The 24,384-nt window shown below is 40.9% G+C and overlaps 1 protein-coding gene across 1 annotated transcript; it reads left to right on the top strand.

The window, feature by feature from the left end:
- Positions 1 to 21,009: 21,009 nt before the first annotated feature.
- On the top strand, positions 21,010 to 22,378 carry LOC123055052 (CBL-interacting protein kinase 22-like). The gene has a single exon (XM_044478961.1). The coding sequence runs from the start codon at positions 21,061 to 21,063 to the stop codon at positions 22,360 to 22,362; it is 1,302 nt and encodes a 433-aa protein (XP_044334896.1). The 5' UTR covers positions 21,010 to 21,060; the 3' UTR covers positions 22,363 to 22,378.
- Positions 22,379 to 24,384: the final 2,006 nt, after the last annotated feature.

Genomic DNA, 24,384 nt, shown 5'->3' with positions numbered 1-24,384 from the left:
CTTGCTAAGCCCGTAGAAGCCACGTAAAACTTGCAACAAGAAAGTAGAGGACGTCTAACTTGTTTTTGCAGGGCATGTTGTGATGTGATATGGTCAAGACGTGATGATATATAAATTGTTGTATAAGATGATCATGGGTTGTAAAATTTATCGGCAACTGGCAGGAGCCTTATGGTTGTCGCTTTATTGTATGAAATGCAATCGCCATGTAATTGCTTTACTTTATCACTAAGCGGTGGCGATAGTCGTAGAAGCAATAGTTGGCGAGACGACAACGATGCTTCGATGGAGATCAAGGTGTCAAGCCAGTGACGATGGTGATCATGACGGTGCTTTGGAGATGGAGATCAAAGGCACAAGATGATGATGGCCATATCATATCACTTATATTGATTGCATGTGATGTTTATCCTTTGTGCATCTTATTTTGCTTAGTACGGCGGTTAGCATTATAAGATGATCTCACTAAATTTCAAGGTATAAGTGTTCTCCCTGAGTATGCACCGTTGCGACAGTTCATCGTGCCGAGACACCACGTGATGATCGGGTGTGATAAGCTCTACGTTCACATACAACGGGTGCAAGCCAGTTTTGCACACGCAGAATACTCGGGTTAAACTTGACGAGCCTAGCATATGCAGATATGGCCTCGGAACACTGAGACCGAAAGGTCGAGCGTGAATCATATAGTAGATATGATCAACATAGTGATGTTCACCATTGAAAACTACTTCATCTCACGTGATGATCGGACATGGTTTAGTTGATTTGGATCACGTGATCACTTAGATGATTAGAGGGATGTCTATCTAAGTGGGAGTTCTTAAGTAATATGATTAATTGAACTTTAATTTATCATGAACTTAGTCCTGGTAGTATTAGCACATATATGTTGTAGATCAATAGCTCGCGATGTAGCTCCCCGTTTATTTTTTATATGTTCCTAGAGAAATATAAGTTGAAAGATGATAGTAGCAATGATGCGGACTTGGTCCATGATCTGAGGATTTTCCTCATTGCTGCACAGAAGAATTATGTCCTTGATGCACCGCTAGGTGACAGACCTATTGCAGGAGTAGATGCAGACGTTATGAACATTTTGACAAAAGCTCGGTATGATGACTACTTGATAGTTTAGTGCACCATGCTTTATGGCTTAGAACCGGGACTTCAAAAATGTTTTGAACGCCACATAGCATATAAGATGTTCCAAGAGTTGAAATTGGTATTTCATACTCATATCAAGAGGTATGAGACCTCTAACAGTACTTTGCCTACAAAATGGAGGAGAATAGCTCAACCAGTGAGCATGCGCTCAGAATGTCTGAGTACTACAATCGCTTGAATCAAGTGGGAGTTTATCTTCCAAGTAATATAGTGATTGACAGAGTTCTCTAGTCACTATCACCAAGTTACTGGAACTTCATGATGAACTATAATATGCAAGGGATGACGAAAACGATTTCTGAGCTCTTCATGATGCTAAAATCGACGAAGGTAGAAGTCAAGAAAAGCATCAAATGTTGATGGTTGACAAGACCACTAGTTTCAAGTAAAAGGGCAAAAGGATAGAAAGGGAACTTCAAGAAGAATGGCAAGCAAGTTGCCACTCCCATGAAGAAGCTCAAAGCTGGACCTAAGCCTGAAACTGAGTGCTTCTACTGCAAAGGGAATGGTCACTAGAAGCGGAACTACCCCAAATATTTGGCGGATAAGAAGGATGGCAAAGTGAACAAAGGTATATTTGATGTACAGATTATTGATGTGTACTTTACTAGTGTTCATAGCAACCCCTGGGTATTTGATACCGGTTCAGTTGCTAAGATTAGTAACTCGAAACGGGAGTTGCAGAATGAATTGAGACTAGTTAAGGGTGAAGTGACGATGTGTGTTGGAAGTGGTTCGAAGATTTATATGATCATCATCGCACACTCCCTATACTTCCGGGATTAGTGTTGAAACCTAAATAAATGTTATTTGGTGTTTGCGTTGAGCATGAATATGATTTGATCATGTTTATTGCAATACGGTTATTCAGTTAAAGTCAGAGAATAATTGTTGTTCTGTTTACATGAATAAAACCTTCGATGGCCATACACCCAATGAAAATAGTTTGTTGGTTCTCGATCGTAGTGATACACATATTCATAATATTGAAGCCAAAAGATGCAAAGTTAATAATGATAGTGCAACTTATTTGTGGCACTGCCGTTTAGGTCATATCGATATAAAGTGCATGAGGAAACTCCATGCTGATGGGATTTTGGAATCACTTGATTATGAATCACTTGGTGCTTGTGAACCGTGCCTCATGGGCAAGATGACTAAAACTCCGTTCTCCGGAACAATGGAACGAGCTACTGACTTATTGGAAATAGTACATACCGATGTATGTGATCCAATGAGTATTGAGGCTCGTGGCGGGTATCATTATTTTGTTACCTTCACAGATGATTTGAGCAGATATGGTTATATCTACTTAATGAAGCATAAGTCTGAAACATTTGAAAAGTTCAAAGAATTTCAGAGTGAAGTGGAGAATCATCGTAACAAGAAAATAAAGTTTCTACAATCTGATCGTGGAGGTGAATATTTGAGTTACGAGTTTGGTCTTCATTTGAAACAACGTGGAATAGTTTCACAACTCACGCCACCTGGAACACCACAGCATAATGGTGTGTCCGAACGTCGTAACCGTACTTTATTGGATATGGTGCGATCTATGATGTCTCTTACCGATTTACCATTATCGTTTTGGGGTTATGCATTAGAGAATGCTGCATTCACGTTAAATAGGGCACCGTTTAAATCCGTTGAGGCGACACCGTATGAACTGTGGTTTAGCAAGAAACCTAAGCTGTCGTTTCTTAAAGTTTGGGGCTACGATGCTTATGTGAAAAAGCTTCAACCTGATAAGCTCGAACCCAAGGCGGAAAAATGTGTCTTCATAGGATACCCAAAGGAGACTGTTGGGTACACATTATATCACAGATCCAAAGGCAAGATATTCGTTGCTGAGAATGGATCCTTTCTAGAGAAGGAGTTTCTCTCGAAAGAAGTGAGTGAGAGGAAAGTAGAACTTGATGAGGTAATTGTACCTTCTCTCGAATTGGAAAGTAGCTCATCACTGAAATCAGGTCCAGTGATGCCTACATGAATTAGTGAGGAAGTTAATGATGATGATCATGAAACTTCAGATCAAGTTACTACCGAACCTCGTAGGTCAACCAGAGTACGATCCACACCAGAGTGGTACGGTAATCCTGTTTTGGAAGTCATGTTAATAGACCATGATGAACCTACGAACTATGAGGAAGCGATGATGAGCCCAGATTCCGTGAAATGGCTTGAGGCCATAAAAGATGGGATCCATGTATGAGAACAAAGTATGGACTTTGATTGACTTGCCCGATGATCGGCGAGCCAGTAAGAATAAATGGATCTTCAAGAGGAAGACGGACGCTGATAGTAGTGTTACTATCTACAAAGCTCGAATTGTCGCAAAAAGTTTTTGACAAGTTCAAGGTGTTGACTACGATGAGATTTTCTCACTCGTATCGATGCTTAAAAGTCTGTCCGAATCATGTTAGCAATTGCCGCATTTTATGAAATTTGGCAAATGGATGTCAAACCTGCATTCCTTAAATGGATTTCTTAAAGAAGAGTTGTATATGATGCAACAAGAAGGTTTTGTCGATCCTAAAGGTGCTAACAAAGTGTGCAAAGCTCCAACGATCCATCTATGGACTGGTGCAAGCATCTCGGAGTTGGAATATACGCTTTGATGAGTTGATCAAAGCATATAGTTTTATACAGACTTGCGGTGAAGCCTGTATTTACAGGAAGTGAGTGGGAGCACTACAGCCTTTCTGATAAGTATATGTGAATGACATATTGTTGATCGGAAATGATGTAGAATTTTCTAGGAAGCATAAAGGAGTGTTTGAAAGGAGTTTTTCAAAGAAAGACCTCGGTGAAGCTGCTTACATATTGAGCATCAAGATCTATAGAGATAGATTAAGACGCTTGATAAGTTTTTTCAATGAGTACATACCTTGACAAGATTTTGAAGTAGTTCAAAATGGAACAGTCAAAGAAGGAGTTTTTTCCGGTGTTGCTAGGTGTGAAGTTGAGTAAGACTCAAAGCCCGACCACAACAGAAGATAGAGAGAGAATGAAAGTCATTCCCTATGCCTCAGCCATAGGTTCTATAAAATATGCCATGCTATGTACCAGACCTATTGTATACCCTGCCCTGAGTTTGGCAAGGGAGTACAATAGTGATCTAGGAGTAGATCACTAGACATTGGTCAAAATTATCCTTAGAGGTCTAAGGAAATATTTCTCGGTTATGGAGGTGATAAAGAGTTCGTCGTAAAGAGTTACGTCGATGCAAGCTTTGACATCGATCTGGATGACTCTGAGTCTCGATCTGGATACATATTGAAAGTGGGAGCATTTAGCTAGAGTAGCTCCGTGCAGAGCATTGTAGACATAGAAATTTGCAAAATACGTACGGATCTGAATGTGACAGACCCATTGACTAATCCTCTCTCACAAGCAAAACATGATTGCACCTTAGTACTTTTTGGGTGTTAATCACATGGCAATGTGAACTAGATTATTGACTCTAGTAAACCCTTTGGGTATTGGTCACATGGCGTTGTGAACTATAAAGTGTTAAATCACATGACGACATGAACTATTGGTGTTAAATCACATGGTGATGTGAACTAGATTTTTGACTCTAGTGCAAGTGGGAGACTGAAGGAAATATGCCCTAGAGGCAATAATAAAGTTAATATTTATTTCCTTATATCATGATAAATGTTTATTATTCATGCTAGAATTGTATTAACCGGAAACTTAGTACACGTGTGAATACATAGACAAACAGAGTGTCCCTAGTATGCCTCTACTTGACTAGATGACAAAGGGAACAACGTATGTTGTTATGCGGTTTGACCGATAAAGATCTTCGTAGAATATGTAGGAACCAATATGAGCATCCAGGTTCCGCTATTGGTTATTGACCGGAGATGAGTCTCGGTCATGTCTACATAGTTCTCGAACCCGTAGGGTCCGCACGCTTAACGTTCGGTGACGATCGGTATTATGAGTTTATGTGTTTTGATGTACCAAAGGTAGTTAGGAGTCCCGGATATGATCACAGACATGACGAGGAGTCTCGAAATGGTCGAGACATAAAGATCGATATAATGGAAGGCTACGTTTGGACATCAAAATGGTTCCGGGTGAGTCCGGGCATTTACTGGAGTACTGGGGGGTTACCGGAACCCCCCGGGGAGTGTATGGGCCTTATTGGGCCTTAGTGGAAAAGAGGAGGAGGCGGCCAAGGTGGGGGCGCTCCCCCAAGCCCAATCCGAATTGGGGTGGGGGGCCGGCCCCCCTTTCCTTCTCCCTCTCTCCTCCTTCCTTCCTCTCCTACTCCAACTAGGGAAGGGGGAATCCTACTCCCACCGGGAGTAGGACTCCCCCCTTGGGCGCGCCATGAGAGGGCCGGCCCTCCCCCTCCTCCACTTCCTTATATACGGGGGAGGGGGCACCCCATAGACACACAAGTTGATTGTTTAGCCGTGTGCGGTGCCCCCCTCCACAGATTTCCACCTCGGTCATATCGTTGCAGTGCTTAGGCGAAGCCCTGCGCCGGTAGCTTCATAATCACCGTCATCACGCCGTCGTGCTGACGAAACTCTCCCTCGACCTCAGATGGATCTAGAGTTTATGGGACGTTACCGAGCTGAACGTGTGTAGATCGCGGAGGTGCCGTACCTTCGGTACTAGGATCGGTTGGATCATGAAGACGTACGACTACATCAACCATGTTGTCATAACGCTTCCGCTTTTGGTCTACGAGGGTATGTAGACAACACTCTCCCCTCTCATTGCTATGCATCACCTAGATGGATCTTGCGTGTGCGTAGGAATTTTTTTGAAATTACTGCGTTCCCCAACTGGGGCGTCATTCTTGGAGGTGCACACGGGCTCGAGGGTCTGGAGGACGGTGTCTTCGGTGGAGCGGTGCTTCATCTTCCACATTGATGGTGGCGGTTCTCAGGGGCGTGGCACTGTGGAGTCTCGGCATCTAATGCGAGGAGATGAACACGCGCAGGAGGAGGAAGCTGTCTGGTGTCATGGTGGCGTTGATGGCAGAGAGGCCTGGCAAGGTTGGTGCATTAGTTATGCTCTGAGGATGGACCGAGGGAAGATGGAGGTGACGGCCCTTGCAGCGTGCGGTGCTCACTGGGAGTGTGTCAGATCGGTGTGGGACCCAATCCAGGTAGTGGCTTGGATGGGACACCCGGCTTTAGATGTTAGGCTTTGGTGCGATGTCTGTTTGGTATTAGGCCCGGACGTTCAGCACGCCTTCATCATGGGGATAGGAGTAGCAACGGTGTTGCCAAGTTGGTGGCTTCAGGCTTATTGATGTATCACCTTGTATGGTCTTTGTGAATAATTAATAATATGGCTGCATGCATCGTCCAGATGTAGAGGCCCGGGGTACATCCTCCTTTTCTAAAAAAAGCTAATCTGAGCTATTCATGGTTAGGTAGGTTTATATCAATCATTATTTGTCTTCTCCACCATAAAAATATTTCTTTTCTCAGTTATGTTGAGGTGAATGCAGCTGCTGGTTATACTTTATCCATATAGGCGGATGAAGCAGATTATGAAGAAAATGTACCTGAAGATGGTTTCCCAGTATGAGAATCCGATTAAAATTCTCTTCAACAATGAAGGCAAATTGTTTGTATGTCATTAACCCTTTCCTATGAAGATTCATAATCATAAAAGATAATATTCAGGTACATGTACGTCTGCTCGAACGCAATCACATTCCGGAATAGTGACTCGATGGAGTCGTTGAGGTCCAGCTGTGGGATCTCGAGCACGCCCATCTTCCTTAAATTTCACTGACCGATGTTTCAGCTATTTTGTAGGTACCAGGCGGGCAGGCTTCATGTTTAGGATTTTGACACACATGGTGGAGCGTTAATGGAGAAAGTCCAAGACTAATTACCTTCTCTTAGGGAACAACATGACTAATTACCGGCACCTGCAATTACTTGCTACTGCATTCTGTTAGTCATACATAGAGCCACACTGAGAAATTTCTATTTCGAGAAGTAGGCTCAAGTAGACTGGAAAACACAAAACAGCAGGAGATGTCATGTTCAGCTGCGACAACACCATTGCTCTTCATGTTTTTATTTTGATCTATATTAACTCAGAATGATTAGTCAAAGACTGGTGGTTGTTAGGCACCTAAAGTTAATGTTAGAGGAAGGAGCATGCGTGGTCTTTTCAATACAGCGTGTGTGCATTTGCTGATGTTAATTTTGTCCTTACTGGCATAAGTTGTCCAGGATTGTTCTATCTGTCTCAGAAAAATGTGTTCAAAGTGAATTCTTCTCAGGGCTGAGACATATTTATTACTCCCACTGATCCCAAAAAAAATGTCACAACTTTGGACTAAGGTTGAACTAACATAAGCCCTTCAGTTGATCGGTTCAATGGCTGCAATCCAGAAGCTTTATGAGATTTCCCAAGTATCATTATGTAGAAAAAGGTCATCATCTCCTGAAGTCGTGAACCTATTTGCCCTAACGCAGTACACCCAGGAGGATCTAAGGCCTGGGCTCAAAGCAAGTCCCAGCACCAGATTTTAACAGCATAGTTCTAGAGATAAACATAAAAGTGGCCAAAGCTTATCACACAGAAATTTATTGCTCCCCCCACAGAGAAGCCAGAAGATCGAAAAAGAAGCAGGGAAACAAGATGATCCTCGAAGCATTCTTGAAGCATATGTTGTAGCAGCACGGTCCAGGAAAGACTTTTGAGAAGTCACTCCATGATTCTTCTAGTCTCCAGGCACCATCCATATGCTGCTCTAAATACTTCTTCAGCTACTTCACCAACCTGCTTCAGTCTAGCCTTCATCATGTCACTTCTTGCGGGGTTTTTCTACAAAATATTTCAATCATGTAAATTTTTAAGCAGTAGATTAACAGGTATGCAGGGATCATTTACCCTGTTATTATAAAAAACCACACTATTCCTCAATTTCCAAATTGTCCAACAGATAGCAGAAATTCCTATCATAACTAATCCCCTCTCTTCATTTCCAAAAGTCTTGGCCCAGGTTCTCATCACCAGTTCAAGATCATCTGGAATGTCAGATAAGTTGAATGCACATTTTAAAATATTCCACAGTAACCTAGCTACAGAGCAGGATAAGAAGAGATGATTTATGCTTTCTTCACGCCCACAAAATGGACATTTCTCATCTCCTTTCCATCCTCTACATAATAGATTATCTTTGGTAAGAATGCTGTTTCTAAAAGCCAACCACATAAAGACCTTGACTCTAGGTGGCATTTTGATTTTCCACATGTATAAGTGTGGATATTTGATCCCATTTTCTATTAAGTGTCTATAAAATGATTTTACAGTATAAACCCCTTTTTTAGTCAGTGTCCACTTCACCTTATCCCTGTCCTCACTCAAGATCGTCGAGCTACATGCTTCTTTTATGTGTTCCCACAATTCTCTAGAATCCCATGTCAGGGTCCTTCTAAAATGCACATTATCAATCCCCTCATTTACGACCTCTTTAACCGTTTTCTTTTTATCAAAACAAATATTATACAATCTAGGGAAGTTCTTACTTAAAGGTGCAGATCCAATCCACCAATCCTCCCAGAATCTAACATTTTCCCCATTCCCCACTATGAATTTACACAGGGAAGTAAAATGATCACTATGTTTGAAAAGTTCCCTCCAAAATTGGGAGTCCCCTTGTTTAGCAGAGATATTACTGATACGTCTCCAACGTATCTATAATTTGTGAAGTATTCATGCTATTATATTGTCCATCTTAGATGTTTTATATGCATTTATATGCTATTTTATATGATTTTTGGGACTAACCTATTAACCTAGAGCCCAGTGCCAGTTTCTGTTTTTTCCTTGTTTTTGAGTTTTACAGAAAAGGAATACCAAACAGAGTCCAATTGACGTGCCAATTTTTGATGATTTTTTATGGACCAAAAGAAGCCCCCGGAGTAAAAGAGTTGGGCCAGAAGAGTTCCGGGCTGCCCACGAGGGTGGGGGCGCGCCCTACCCCCCATGGGCGCGCCCCCTATCTCGTGGATGACTCGGAGACCCCCCTGACGTGAGACCGACGCCAAAAATTCCTATAAATACAGAAACCAACAGAAAGAAACCTAGATCAAGAGTTCTGCCGCCGCAAGCCTCTGTAGCCACGAAAAACCAATCGGGACCCTGTTCCGGCACCCTGCTGGAGGGGGGATCCATCACCGGCGGCATCTTCATCATCCCGGCGCTCTCCATGACGAGGAGGGAGTAGTTCATCCTCGGGGCTGAGGGTATGTACCAGTAGCTATGTGTTTGATCTCTCTCTCTCTCTCTCTCTCTCTCTCTCTCTCTCTCTATCTCTCTCTCTCTCGTGTTCTTGATTCGGCACGATCTTGATGTATCGCGAGCTTTGCTATTATAGTTGGATCTTATGATGTTTCTCCCCCTCTACTCTCTTGTAATGGATCGAGTCTTCCCTTTGAAGTTATCTTATCGGATTGAGTCTTTAAGGATTTGAGAACACTTGATGTATGTCTTGCATGTGCTTATCTGTAGTGACAATGGGATATTCACGTGATCCACTTGATGTATGTTTTGCTGACCAACTTGCGGGTTCCGTAACATTGTGAACTTATGCATAGGGGTAGCACACGTTTTCGTCTTGACTCTTCGGTAGAAACTTTGGGGCACTCTTTGAAGTTCTTTGTGTTGGTTGAATAGATGAATCTGAGATTGTGTGATGCATATCGTATAATCATACCCACGGATACTTGAGGTGACATTGGAGTATCTAGGTGACATTAGGGTTTTGGTTGATATGTGTCTTAAGGTGTTATTCTAGTACGAACTCTAGGATAGATCGAACAGAAAGAACAGCTTCGTGTTATTTTACTACGGACTCTTGAATAGATCGATCAGAAAGGATAACTTTGAGGTGGTTTCGTACCCTACAATAATTTCTTCGTTTGTTCTCCGCTTTAGTGACTTTGGAGTGACTCTTTGTTGCATGTTGAGGGATATTTATATGATCCAATTATGTTATTATTGTTGAGAGAACTTGCACTAGTGAAAGTATGAACCCTAGGCCTTGTTTCAACGCATTGGAATATTTTTTGTGCTCACTTTTATCATTAGTTACCTTGCTGTTTTTATATTTTCAGATTAGAAAAACCTATATCTACCATCCATATTGCACTTGTATCACCATCTCTTCGCCAAACTAGTGCACCTATACAATTTACCATTGTATTGGGTGTGTTGGGGACACAAGAGACTCTTTGTTATTTGGTTGCAGGGTTGTTTGAGAGAGACCATCTTCATCCTACGCCTCCCACGGATTGATAAACCTTAGGTCATCCACTTGAGGGAAATTTGCTACTGTCCTACAAACCTCTACACTTGGAGGCCCAACACGTCTACAAGAAGAAGGTTGTGTAGTAGCCATCAAGCAATTTCTAGCGTCGTTGCCAGGGAGGTGAGTGCTTGAAGGTATATCTTTAGATCTTGCAACCGAATCTTTTAGTTTCTTGTTTTATCACTAGTTTAGTTTATAAAAGAAAACTACAAAAAAAAGGAATTGAGGGTGCCTCATATGCTTCATCTTTTTACTATCTTTCGTGAAAATAAGGATTCCGATAATTGTGCCAAAATGGTAGAAGAAGAATGCATTAAAATGTTTGGCACTAAATCTTTGAATGATGAGCATGATTGCAATGTTGTTAGTACGAACTCTTTGAATATCCATAGTACTAATGATGATTGCACTAGTCATGATGAAAATGTCTCTTATAAGCATGTCAATTTTTGTGGAGTGCATAGAGTTTGCAAGTACATACCAAATAGGGAAGATAGGTTTTGCAAGAGGCATAAGTATTTAGAAACCAAATGGTTGCAAGAAAGGCTAGATGTTTGTGCTGAAAATTTAAATTTTCTTAGCCATCCTTGTGAACTTTGCAATGAACGTGGTCATTTAAATATCCAACGCAAATTGTTTCATGATCGTATCGTGTCCAAAAATTGTGATGACTTGATTTCCCTTGCGCATCATAATGAACTTAGTTTGCTTTTGGGTTATGAAGAAATGAAACGTATAACTAAGGATATGCCAGAATTTGTCCTTGATAAAGTTCTTGATTTTGATCTAGCTAGAAGAAATTTTTATGTATTGTGCGGTGAATTGCATTGAAAATCCTTATATTGCCAATTACATAAAGACAAGAAAACAAATAGAAGATGAAGAGAATACTAATAAAAGGGAAGAGACTTCCCAATATCCTCCTATTATTTCTTATGATGAATCAGGTAACGAGGAGGAGCCTTCTATTCAACCAATCTCATTAATAAGGATCTCCAAAAAGAGGATTAAACCCACACATAATGTGAAGAATAAAAAGAAAAGACGGAGAAGCAAAGGTAAAAAGGCATCCCTCCCAAATGATGTTGCTCCTATTACTCATTGTGATGCTGATAATTGCTATACTATTGGTGCTATCCATACTATTAATGATGAGAGTGATTATGCTTATGATATGAAAAGGCCCAAGCTTGGGGATGCTATGTTTGATGAGAATGACATGTTTGAGAATTTATTTGCTGCAATTAATGTTTGTCCCAAGCTTGGGGATGCTATGTTTAATGAAGATGATATTTTTAGCCTTCCAAGCTTTGATGAGCAAATTTATTATGATGATAGCATGCCTTCTATTTATGATGATTATTGTGATGACACTTATGCTATAAAAAGTAGTGATGATTATATTTATAAAACTTGTCATGATTATGATTACCCTTTTTCTGAACATTACTCTTTTAATGTGGAAACAATTTATAGTATTCGAGTTTCTTATGATACTCCCACTATTCCGAATGAGAAGAATTTTGCTTATGTGGAGAGTAGTAAATTTTCTATGCTTGTAGATCATGAAAAGAATTCTTTATGTGATGGTTATATTGTTGAATTTATTGATGATGCTACTGAAAATTATTATGAGGGAGGAACATATGCTTGTAGGAATTGCAATAATATCAAGTTTCCTCTCTATGTGCTTAAAGTTTTGAAGTTATGCTTGTTTTGCCTTCCTATGCTAGTTGATTATTGTTCCCATAAGTTGTTTGCTCATAAAATCCCTATGCATAGGAAGTGGGTTAGACTTAAATTTGGTAGTCATATTCTTCATGATGTTCTCTTTATGTTTCAATTCTTATCTTTTATGTGAGCATCATTGAAATCATCATGCCTAGCTAGGGGCGTTAAACGTTAGCGCTTGTTGGGAGGCAACCAATTTTATTTTTGTTCATTGCCTTTTGCTCCTGTTTAGTAATAAATAATTCATCTAGACTCTGTTTAGATGTGGTTTTATGTTTTAATTAGTGTTTGTGCCAAGTAGAACCTTTGGGAAGACTTGGGTGAAGTCTTTGCGATCTTGCTGTAAAAAACAGAAACTTTTGCACTCACGAGATTAGCTGCCAGTTTTTACTGGAGAGTGCTTTTAGGTTTATTTTTTTGCAGATGTATAATAGACAAATTCCTCAGGTCCACCAATTTATTTCAGAATTTTTGGAGTTACAGAAGTATTCGAATGATACAGATTACTACAGACTGTTCTGTTTTTGACAGATTCTGTTTTCTATGTGTTGTTTGCTTATTTTGATGAATCTATGAGTAGTATCGGAGGGTATGAACCATAGAGAAGTTGGAATACAGTAGTTATTACACCAATATGAATTTAGAATGAGTTCCCAACAGTACCGAAGTGGTGATTTATTTTCTTATACTAACAGAGCTTACGAATTTTCTGTTAAGTTTTGTGTTGTGAAGTTTTCAAGTTTTGGGTAAAGACTCGATGGACTATGGAATAAGGAGTGGCAAGAGCCTAAGATTGGGGATTCCCAAGGCACCCCAAGTTAAAATTCAAAGACAACCAAAAGACTAAGCTTGGGGATGCCCCGGAAGGCATCCCCTCTTTTGTCTTCGTCTATCGGTAACTTTACTTGAGGCTATATTTTTATTCACCACATGATATGTGTTTTGCTTGGAGCGTCATTTTATTTTATTTAGTTTTGCTTGCCGTTTGAATAAAGTACTTAAGATCTGAAGTACTTAAATAAGAGAGAGTCCTCAGATAGCTAAATAATTATCTGACTACTCATTGATCTTCACTTATATCTTTTTAGAGTAGTTTTGTCATTTACTCGTGTGCTTCACTTATATCCTATGAGTAAATCGTTGAATGAATTGAATATCATAAATCTGAAATTATATATGTTTCATATGCTTATCCCATGGGGAGTAATGACTTCACATATAAGAAGTAGAGGTGGTAAATTTATTGAAGGTTAGCAAACATTGTATTGGTCACTTGAAAAATTCATGAAAGAATATTGAAGGAAGAGAGATTTCACATATAAATATACTATCTTGGACATCTTTTGTAATTGTAAGCACTCATTAAAATATGACATGCTAAAAAGTTGATGTTGGACAAGGAAGACAACTTAATGGGTTATGTTTTCATATATCCGAAACGTTATATTCTCTTGGATCATCCAACATGTTGAGCTTGCCTTTCCCTCTCATGCTAGCCAAATTCTTTGCACCAAGTAGAGATACTACTTGTGCTTCCAAACATTCCTTAACCCAGTTTTGCCATGAGAGTCCACCATACCTACCTATGGATTGAGTAAGATCCTTCAAGTAAGTTGTCATCGGTGCATGCAATAAAAAATTGCTCCTTAAATATGTATGATCTATTAGTGCGAAGAAAATAAGCTTTATACGAACTTGTGATAGGGAAGAAATAAAAGCGACGGACTGCATAATAAAGGTCTTTATCACAAGCGGCAATATAAAGTGACGTTCTTTTGCATTAAGATTTTGTGCATCCAACCATAAAAGCGCATGACAACCTCTGCTTCCCTCTGCGAAGGGCCTATCTTTTACTTTTACCTTCTACCCTTATACAAGAGTCATGGTGATTTTCACCTTTCCTTTTTACACTTTTTCCTTTGGCAAGCACTTTGTGTTGGAGCGATCCGGATATATATATCCACTTGGATGTAGGTTTTCATAAAGTATTATTGTTGACATTACCCTTGAGGTAAAAGGTTGGGAGGCGAAACTATAAGCCCCTATCTTTCTCTGTGTCTGATTAAAACTTTGAACCCATAAATATCACGTGAGTGTTAGCAATTGTGAAAGATTAAATGATAGTTGAGTATGTGGAGTTTGCTGAATCAAAGCTCTTACGTAGACCCTTCCCGAAATAAGATGAATTGCAATTGTTTGATGACTAAGAGCATGGTTTGTTAGTTTCAAGAAAGTTTATGATCTATACTTTAACATGTGAATAGCTTGTTACTTGATCATGAAATTTTTTATGAGATGAGCTACTGTTATGACATATAATGATGCTAGAAAAGGTGATTGAAATTATCATTGATCAAACTTGTGCACCTGCTAGCATTCACACTTCATAAATTATTTCTTTTATCATTTACTTACTCGAGGACGAGCAGGAATTAAGCTTGGGGATGCTGATACGTCTCCAACGTATCTATAATTTATGAAGTATTCATGCTATTATATTATCCATCTTAGATGTTTTATATGCATTTATATGCTATTTTATATGATTTTTGGGACTAACCTATTAACCTAGAGCCCAGTGCCAGTTTCTGTTTTTGTTTTTTTCCTTGTTTTTGAGTTTTACAGAAAAGGAATACCAAACGGAATCCAATTGACGTGCCAATTTTTGATGATATTTTATGGACCAAAATAAGCCCCCGGAGTAAAAGAGTTGGGCCAGAAGAGTCCCGAGCTGCCCACGAGGGTGGGGGGTGCGCCCCCTATCTCGTGGACGACTCGGAGACCCCCCTAACGTGAGACCGACGCCAAAATTTCCTATAAATACAGAAACCCCCAGAAAGAAACCTAGATCAGGAGTTCCGCCGCCGCAAGCTTCTGTAGCCACGAAAAACCAATCGGGACCCTGTTCCGGCACCCTGCCGGAGGGGGGATCCATCACCGGTGGCCATCTTCATCATCCCGACACTCTCCATGACGAGGAGGGAGTAGTTCACCCTCGGGGCTGAGGGTATGTACCAGTAGCTATGTGTTTGATCTCTCTCTCTCTCTCTCTCGTGTTCTTGATTCGACACGATCTTGATGTATCGCGAGCTTTGCTATTATAGTTGGATCTTATGATGTTTCTCCCCCTCTACTCTCTTGTAATGGATTGAGTCTTCCCTTTGAAGTTATCTTATCGGATTGAGTGTTTAAGGATTTGAGAACACTTGATTATGTCTTGCATGTGCTTATCTGTGGTGACAATGGTATATTCACGTGATCCACTTGATGTATGTTTTGGTGATCAACTTGTGGGTTCCGTAACATTGTGAACTTCTGCATAGGGGTTGGTACACGTTTTTTTTGACTCTCCGATAGAAACTTTGGGGCACTCTTTGATGTTCTTTGTGTTGGTTGAATAGATGAATCTGAGATTGTGTGATGCATATCGTATAATCATACCCACGGATACTTGAGGTGACATTGGAGTATCTAGGTGACATTAGGGTTTTGGTTGATATGTGTCATAAGGTGTTATTCTAGTATGAACTCTAGGATAGATCGAACGGAAAGAATAGCTTCATGTTATTTTACTATAGACTCTTGAATAGATCGATCAGAAAGGATAACTTTGAGGTGGTTTCGTACCCTACAATAATCTCTTCGTTTGTTCCCTGCTATTAGTGACTTTGGAGTGACTCTTTGTTGCATGTTGAGGTATAGTACATTATACGATCCAATTATGTTATTATTGTTGAGAGAACTTGCACTAGTGAAAGTATGAACCCTAGGCCTTGTTTCAATGCATTGCAATATCGTTTGTGCTCACTTTTATCATTAGTTACCTTGCTGTTTTTATATTTTCAGATTACAAAAATCTATATCTACCATCCATATTGCACTTGTATCACCATCTCTTCGCCGAACTAGTGCACCTATACAATTTATCATTGTATTGGGTGTGTTGGGGACACAAGAGACTCTTTGTTATTTGGTTGCAGGGTTGTTTGAGAGAGACCATCTTCATCCTACGCCTCCCACAGATTGATAAACCTTAGGTCATCCACTTGAGGGAAATTTGCTATTGTCCTACAAACCTCTGCACTTGGAGGCCCAACAACGTCTACAAGAAGAAGGTTGTGTAGTAGACATCAATTACCCAGAGTTTTATTTCCCTTGTATTTTTTCAAGATAATTTCCTGCCACAGCCCATCTGTGTTATAAATTGTCCACCACCACTTACAAAGCAAAGCTTTATTCATGTGGGCAAGGTTTTGAATCCCCAACCCACCCATGTCCTTAGGTCTACACACCTCAGACCATTTAACTAAATGGTATGTTTTCTTCTTATCATCTTCCCGCCATAACAATCTTGCTCTGAAAAAATCCATACGCTTATTCGCCCCAATAGGTAAACCGTAAAAGGACATCATAAAATAAGGGATACCTGTCAAAGAGGATTGAATTAAAGTGACCCTGCCAGCACTTGCAAGCAACCTTCCTTGCCAAGTTTCACATTTTCTCTCCATTTTACTTTCTGGAGGTTTCCAGTGTTTATTCCTAATTCTAATTTCGTCAACTGGCAATCCTAAATATTTCATGGGTAGAACACCTATAGGACATGTAAAAATCTTTGCATATTCATCCTTTTTATTATTTGCCTCTCCAAATAGGAAAAGCTCACTCTTATGAAAATTGATTTTCAATCCAGACATTTGTTCAAAGAGGCACAAGATGTACTTCAAATTATGAGCACTATCTATATCATCCTGCAATAGGAAAATGGTATCATCAGCATACTGCAACATGTTGATCCCATCTGGGACATATTCATCTAATACCCCCTTGACCAGCCCGTTTTTTCTAGCATTGTCCTGCATAATAGCCAAGGCATCAGCTGCCAAATCAAAATTAAGGGGAGATAAAGAGTCCCCCCCTGTCTCAATCCTTTATGAGTGAGGAAGTATTTTCCCAAGTTTTCATTGACCTTCACACACACCTTCCCCCCCCTAATGGTTTCCATAACCCAATCTATCCATTTGTCAGGGAAACCTTTTAATCTGAGCATCTGAAAAAGGAAAGACCATTTTATTTTATCATAAGCTTTTTTAAAATCTATTTTCAGCAAGAGAGCACTTTGTTTCTTCTTCTTTATGTTGTTCAAAGCTTCATGTAAGATCAGAACCCCCTCCATTATATATCTGCCTTCAATAAAAGTAGTCTGTACAGGGGAGATTACATCAGCTGCCACTAGGTTCGTACTATATAAGATAAGAACAACATGGAGAATCGGCAGTAACCAAACTATGGTTATGGGATGTGTTTCTGTGCTACTTGGAGAAAAGCACAAACTGCTGATACAGAGTGCCTTTACTACTAATTAGATTATACTTTCATCATTGAATGTTTTACTGCGCTATCCTGAATAAGTAGAAACTTCAGACACAATGATCTGGGTATGCGAGCCACATCATTCTCTTTTGAATGTCACCTTCAGTTATTGTCTTTAGGATATAAACCTCAGACACATTATTTTCCATAGAATGCACACTCGTGCCATCGGCTGAACCGTCGGCCTCGACTAAGGCGGGAGGGAGGATGCACCAGATCGGATGCTCAAGCAGTTGGGCCTCGGCAAGGACACCTGCCTCACACTGCCACGCACTGACATGATCCCATAGGCCGAATCGTTGGGCAGATGTGTAGTAGGAGGCCATGGGTCGCATTGGGTCTGACCAATTCCTAGAGGACCTTCTCAAGACTCGAGACCGCCATGCCCTACCATGATGTGGATAGTCGGGATTCATTGCAGGGCTAGGATGGATCCCTGGTAGGGCAACAAGGGTGTCAACTAGGAAACAGTTGTATGCCCGTTGCAAGACGGGAAAATTTCCTAGTAACCCCTAAAAAAAGAATTAATCCTAGATATAGACATACGTGTTACCGACCTGATGATTGAGAAAATATTTTGATACAAAACTTCAATGCTTTGGGTTCCTCAAAAAAAAACGTTTGGACAACAACTTAAATCCTTACGCCCAAACAGTATGCGGAAATCGACATACCATCCGTCTCAAGAAAAATAGTTTCAGTATATGCTAGCTTCCAAAACCGCCATGATAAGGCTAGTGCTCAGCTAGAGGCTTATTAATATTCGTACTTCTAGTCTTAGTCTTGTATCGTTAGATTCATGACAACGATTTGCTAAAATTACAAAATATATGAGCAGACGAGCTCACGATCTGTCTCATGCCATTTTATATAAATATATCTCAAATTATTTGCTGTATAATTTGATTTGACCAACGAGAAAGTTTTGAAAAGGCGACATGTGTATCACCATTCGACAATATATAATTGCGAAAACCCACCAATAATTGTCTCAATTATGTTGATGTTTGGTTGGATGGAAATGGACATAAGTCTTTTTCACGCATCAAATAATGCTGCTTGCTTTGCTTTCCAGCCATGCCTGTCCTTTCAAACTGCTTGTATGATAGTTAGCAATGACCCACACGGCCAGACCCCTCATGATAAGAACAACAAGTTATTATTGTACTGACCGATTTATGATATATTGTATATCTTATCACTTGTTAGGAAGGATTGCGCACCTCCACTGGTTCCTGATAACAGAAACTGGAAGCGTTTCCTCTTGTTCCAGAATGTATTTTAAGATAATTGGAGGGAACTTCCGCCTCAAGAGTGCCTATCATCAACTAAAAAAAGAGTGCCAATCATATGTACATGGAAAGAAATTTAAAATGTGATTGTTCCACTAAAAAGACTTAGTAAAGTGAACTATATAATCATATATTCTTTTCTTTCCTTCAACTGCAAGCATAGGCTTGAGTTTAAGACGATAGCCTAAGGCTCATAATGTGGAAGTAATGCAAAATAGAAGTACTATGTTGGATCCATTTTAATTATATTTACCACCTGAACTTCCAAAAAAAATATTGTTGATTTAATCATCTGACACACTTCATAATATAGTTATAAAATAAATATGTTAGATGGCAATTTCATTTGAGCCACACAAGTTACCTCAGTTCATGCGCGCCAAGAGTATATTTCACGTGCGTTCAGAAGGTTTTTCTTTTTTTTGAAAAACTCTTGTAGTGACGAGCTAATGTGTCCAACTGAGGCTATTTATCCAAGTTGTATTAGCTGTCATGATGACACTTCAAGCATCTGTTGTGCGTCTGCGACGGAATCTGCTAGTGGACCAAACACCAATAATGATACTTAACAAGTATTCCATCGTCATCAACAGATCAAACAAGGTGCAAATTGATCTTATTGTTCACCTATCATTGTATAAAATACAGTACTTGATTCAAATAGATAGCCCACCGATTTATTTAACATGTATGAAGTTATTATCTGGTGCTGTTCTTTGGCTTCATTCTCTCTTTTTTTTTTGGGAGTTCTTTGGCTTCATTCATGTTTGAAAAGATAGGTGACGCATGGCTTGGTAATACCCAATAAACCACACTAACATTGACCAAAAGCTATAGGGAAGAACGTGTCCAGATTCCAACGAGGTAATCACGCAAATAGATTAATTGTGGTCCTAATCTTCTTCTTCTTCGTCTAGTAATTAAGATAAGAAGTCAACATCATATGATGTAGAGCTCTAGACGGTACTTTAATGAAAGCTGTTCACAGAAAGCTGATACGGCAGTGAACTTATGCCAGTTGTTCAAATGGTTCACACCTTCTTATATTACGTCGTTTTCTCTTTTATTTGCAGCTTTAAAATATGATATGAACATTACCTTATTTTTGGTAAGAAAAATGCATGGATAAATATAATCACAACAAAGTATTTTCTATATAAATCTATAAGTGTCAACTAAAATGACATCTACTTGAGAAGGGAGCTAGTAAGAAATTATTATAAAAGAATGTTCATTTTAGTTGTCAGTTCAGCTAAGAAGTTGGAGTTAATGCTCGTTCTGGTGGCGGCAATGGTCGTTTGGGTGTCTTGGAATCTCAATGTAATTTTTATTATGTTTGAAATGCTTTGTACTTCCGCTGAGCTTTGATAATAGATCTGAATCATTTTCGCTAGAAAAAAAAAGTTCGTTTGAATTTGGGTGAAAGTCAACCAAATCTGAGCAAAACTTGTACTGCTCGTATCTGACCTGAAATCAGGTGTCACCAATTTCTTGCACAAACTTTAGTGTAATAGCAAAGTCTGTTTTTTTTTCTTTCCAATGGTGAGCTCGTGATCATACTTCCAACATTTTTCTTTTGAGGGAATGATCTTGCCTCCACCCTTTTACTTTAGCTTACTACCGAACCAACTCAATCATTACTGGTCTGAATGTTGAGATAGTATCCAAAGTAACACTCTGGCTGCTTCAATAAAATTGATTAGTTAAAGTTAACATAATTATACACTATATGAAAAAACATTTCCAGATGATTAGTATGAATCTGAATGTTATTGAACTCTGTTACTTCTCTATATTGCTAGTCAAACTAAATTCCTTTTTGCGATCAAATCGACTATTTACTAGTACTCCCTCCGTTCATAAATATAAGATGTTTTGGATATTTCAAATTATACTACATACGGATGGAAATGAGCGAACAACACTAAAACGTGTCTATATACATCCGATTCACAAAAAAGTTAAAACAACTTGTATTGGTGAAAGGAGGGAGTATTTACAGAAAAATTCAGGGATATTTTTTCTTCATTTATCCTAAAACCTTTTTCTCGAAACGATGGAAGTCCAGCGAAACTAGCTCTTGCATAAAAGGGACATAACCAGAGTCGTGCCTCCTACCTGCACAAAACCAGAGGCAACAAACTCTAAAGAAAGAAGACAGACAAAGGACACGCACCTAGCATCTTGCCGGCCATGGGGCCGGAAGATTCACCGGCCGCCGGGGAGAGCTACTCGAAGATCCTGCAGGGCCGGTACGAGCTTGGCCGCGTGCTCGGCCGGGGTGGATCGTCCAAAGTCTACCGCGCGCGCGACATCCGCACCGGCGTCTCCGTCGCCGTCAAGGCCGTCCGGAAGCCGCACCACCCGTGCTCTCCCGAGAAGGCCGCCGCGGCGCGCCGGTCCGTGGAGCGGGAGCTCGCCGCGCTCCGCCGCGTGCAGGGCCACCCGCACGTCATGCGCCTCCTCGACGTCCTGGCATCCCGCTCCACCGTCTACCTCGTGCTCGAGCTCGCCCGTGGCGGCACCCTCCTGTCCGTGATGGACGAACGGGGCCGTTTCGACGAGCCCACGGCGCGCCGCCTGTTCGTCCAGCTGGTCTCCGCGCTGGCGCACGTGCACTCCCGTGGCGTGTTCCACCGCGACGTGAAGCCGGAGAACCTCCTGCTGGACGAGCACGGCGACCTGAAGCTCACGGACTTCGGGCTGTGCGCCCTCGCCGACCGGCACCTCGGTGCCGACGGCCTCGCGGCCACGCGCTGCGGGTCCCCGGCCTACGTCGCGCCGGAGATCCTCTACAAGAAGCGGTACGACGCCGGCGAAGTGGACGTGTGGTCCTCGGGCGTGGCGCTCTTCTCGCTCACGGCCGGCTACCTGCCGTTCAACGACGGCAACCTCATGGGCATGTACCGCAAGATCTTCTCCGGCAGATTCCGGTGCCCCAGGTGGTTCTCGCCGGAGCTCCGGGGCCTCGTCGGCCGGATGCTGGACCCAAACCCCGACAGTCGCATCAAGATAGCAGAAATCATGGAGCACTCCTGGTTACAACTAGATGGGACGTCCTCGTTCGGCAACATCATCCGAGCTGGTTCCTCTGATCCTAGGCCGGAGGTGACGAAATGGGAGGCGGAAATGGAGCAGGTGAGGGAGCTGAACGCGTTCGACATAATAGCGTTGGCGTCCGGATGCGATCTGAGCGGGTTGCTTGGGCCATTGCCGGACCGGGTTCGATTTGCTGTGGTAGGTGTGGACATTGGGTCAGTGCTGGATAAGGCTGAGGAGATTGGGCGCGAGGACGGGTTTGTGATGAGGAGGAAGGAAGAGGTAGGGTGTGGTGGGATCATGTTTGAGGCGATCGGGAGGGAGATCATCGCCCTGGTGAGGGTTAGTCGATTGTTAGAGGAAATGGTGATGATCGAGGTGGAAAGAGCTAGCTCAAGTGAGGCACCTAATCTGTGGAAGAGGCTTCAGCTAGGTCTTAAATTCTCAAATAATTGAATATAAATACTTCCAACCCAATGTAAGTATATATTCATAAGAAAAATTAGTGATGGAAGTGCATTGTTGGCACATTAGACTATGTTGGGAAATTAGGCAATTTCATGATTAATTTGAAAATATAAACCATGATAAAAGCAATAATTAGCATGCATGTGTCAGAACATACTTGAAGTACTAAATAGCATGAAGAACAACATGGCACATGCAACAGTAACCATAATTTAAGATGGGACCAGACCATGACGCACGTAAAGTATATGCACAGCAGGAGTACATAATCACCCCCCCCCCCACACGCACACACACTACAATTAGACCCTCGACATCTAACACCCCTGATACTCACCGCATTCACCGAGTTTTCCACGTTTACCCTTCATCCTTCAGTTTTGAAATTCCATAGAGCAGAGTATGCAAGCTACCTTGGTGCTGGGAGCAATGCACTTTCATTCTCTAACGTAGAAGTAACCGATGACATGAGTAGCCTATCATCCGGACGGTCTTGAACACACAAGAGACCGACTTGAATACACTGTAGAACTTCATCAAGTGAACAACTCCCAGAAATCGGAGTGTACCAATTCCATTGCTTTACCATCTTCCCATAGTTTCCACGCCAGAGCCAACAGAACCAAATAATAATCTAGCTACTATGTGTAAGAAATTGAAATTATATATGTGCATTTTGCTATACTTACATAAGCTGTAAGGTCGTCATGTTTCGTGGGCTTTGTGTGCTATCCATAGTAATGCAAACATTAAATGCACATCCTTTACTAGTTGGATAGACATTTATGTACCACTAGCCTTCAGTGCATGCAGATTTAGCTCAATTCTCGATTGCCTAAGAATTAGCATAATCAAAGCAATCATCTCAGAGAGGTGATTTTTTGGTTCAACCACAACCTACTTCACACCTTTTTGAATCCTTGTTGTTTCTATTGTGAAACTTAGGGATATGATGTGAATTCATGACTGTGAGATGCTAAGAATCAAGAAAATGGCTGTCAAGTTTCGATGATGATATTGATTGCTCCCATGGCTTTTACATATATTCCTTGGCCTTTTGCATATATTTTTCTTGTTGTTTGGTGTTGGTACCATAGAGGTTGATGATGATGATGTTTGTTCTAGTGTTGTGGATCAGTGCTGGTGAGTGCTTGATGGTTCTTGTTTCGCTGGCTGGCAGCTCTTAGCTTGTTTTGTATTCAAATGTTGTCTGTCTCTTTGAAACTCTAGGCTGCATGGCACTACAGGAGAGGTGCGTCGATGACCAGTGACCATTCAGGCTGAAGATCTTGTTGAAGATGGATGGCATGGTGAACCCGGAGACCATCATAGTTGGCGAGGCGAGGATTAACAGAAGCTGGCATGTCTTTGATTAAGTTCATCGACGTAGTTTGTTTAGTTTATTGTGAGTCCCATTAGCTTCTTCTTTTGAGATTTATTTTGTAGGATGATTTGGACTCAATCCAGTGTAAGTGTATTGATGGACCATCCCTGATTGGGAGTGCAGGAACGAATGAATCTGATCCTAGACTTGGACTGCATGAATGAATGGGTCATCCTTATTTCCTAAGTAGTTGGCTGGTGTAGCTGGTGGTGTTGAAATTTTGATGTTTCAACCAGCCATACAAGGCCTTTGCAATGCAATGAATTATTCTTGAGCAATCGATGGTGATATTCAAAAGAATGTCTTTCTTGTTAGCCGATCATAGATTTATGTATATGTTATTCTCCTTCATTCATCGTTTATTTTCCTAGTTCATTGGGAAATAAAAACAGGGCAGGTGCAAAAGCAAAGCCTTGGGCAGTAGCATCATGTCTTAACTATTCGAAACATGCCATTTTTGTGTGGACTAATAAAAATATGGTCTTTTTTGCTTCATCATATAATCGAGCTAGATTAAACAACCATTCATTGCTCTAGATTTGATTTATTGTGATCCCAAGAAATGTCATGGCATAGACCAGTAAAGGTACGTTTTTTATGAATTAAGGGCAGTGAAACCAAACCAA

The sequence above is a fragment of the Triticum aestivum genome, chromosome 2D, assembly GCF_018294505.1.
Source record: "Triticum aestivum cultivar Chinese Spring chromosome 2D, IWGSC CS RefSeq v2.1, whole genome shotgun sequence".
NCBI lineage: Eukaryota > Viridiplantae > Streptophyta > Magnoliopsida > Poales > Poaceae > Triticum > Triticum aestivum.
The sequence above is the reverse complement of the archived record's forward strand: the minus strand, read 5'-3'. Positions and strand labels throughout refer to the sequence as shown.

Excerpts from the sequence above, each read along its gene's own strand:
- LOC123055052 (XM_044478961.1), top strand. The coding sequence starts at position 21,061 with ATGGGGCCGGAAGATTCACCGGCCGCCGGGGAGAGCTACTCGAAGATC.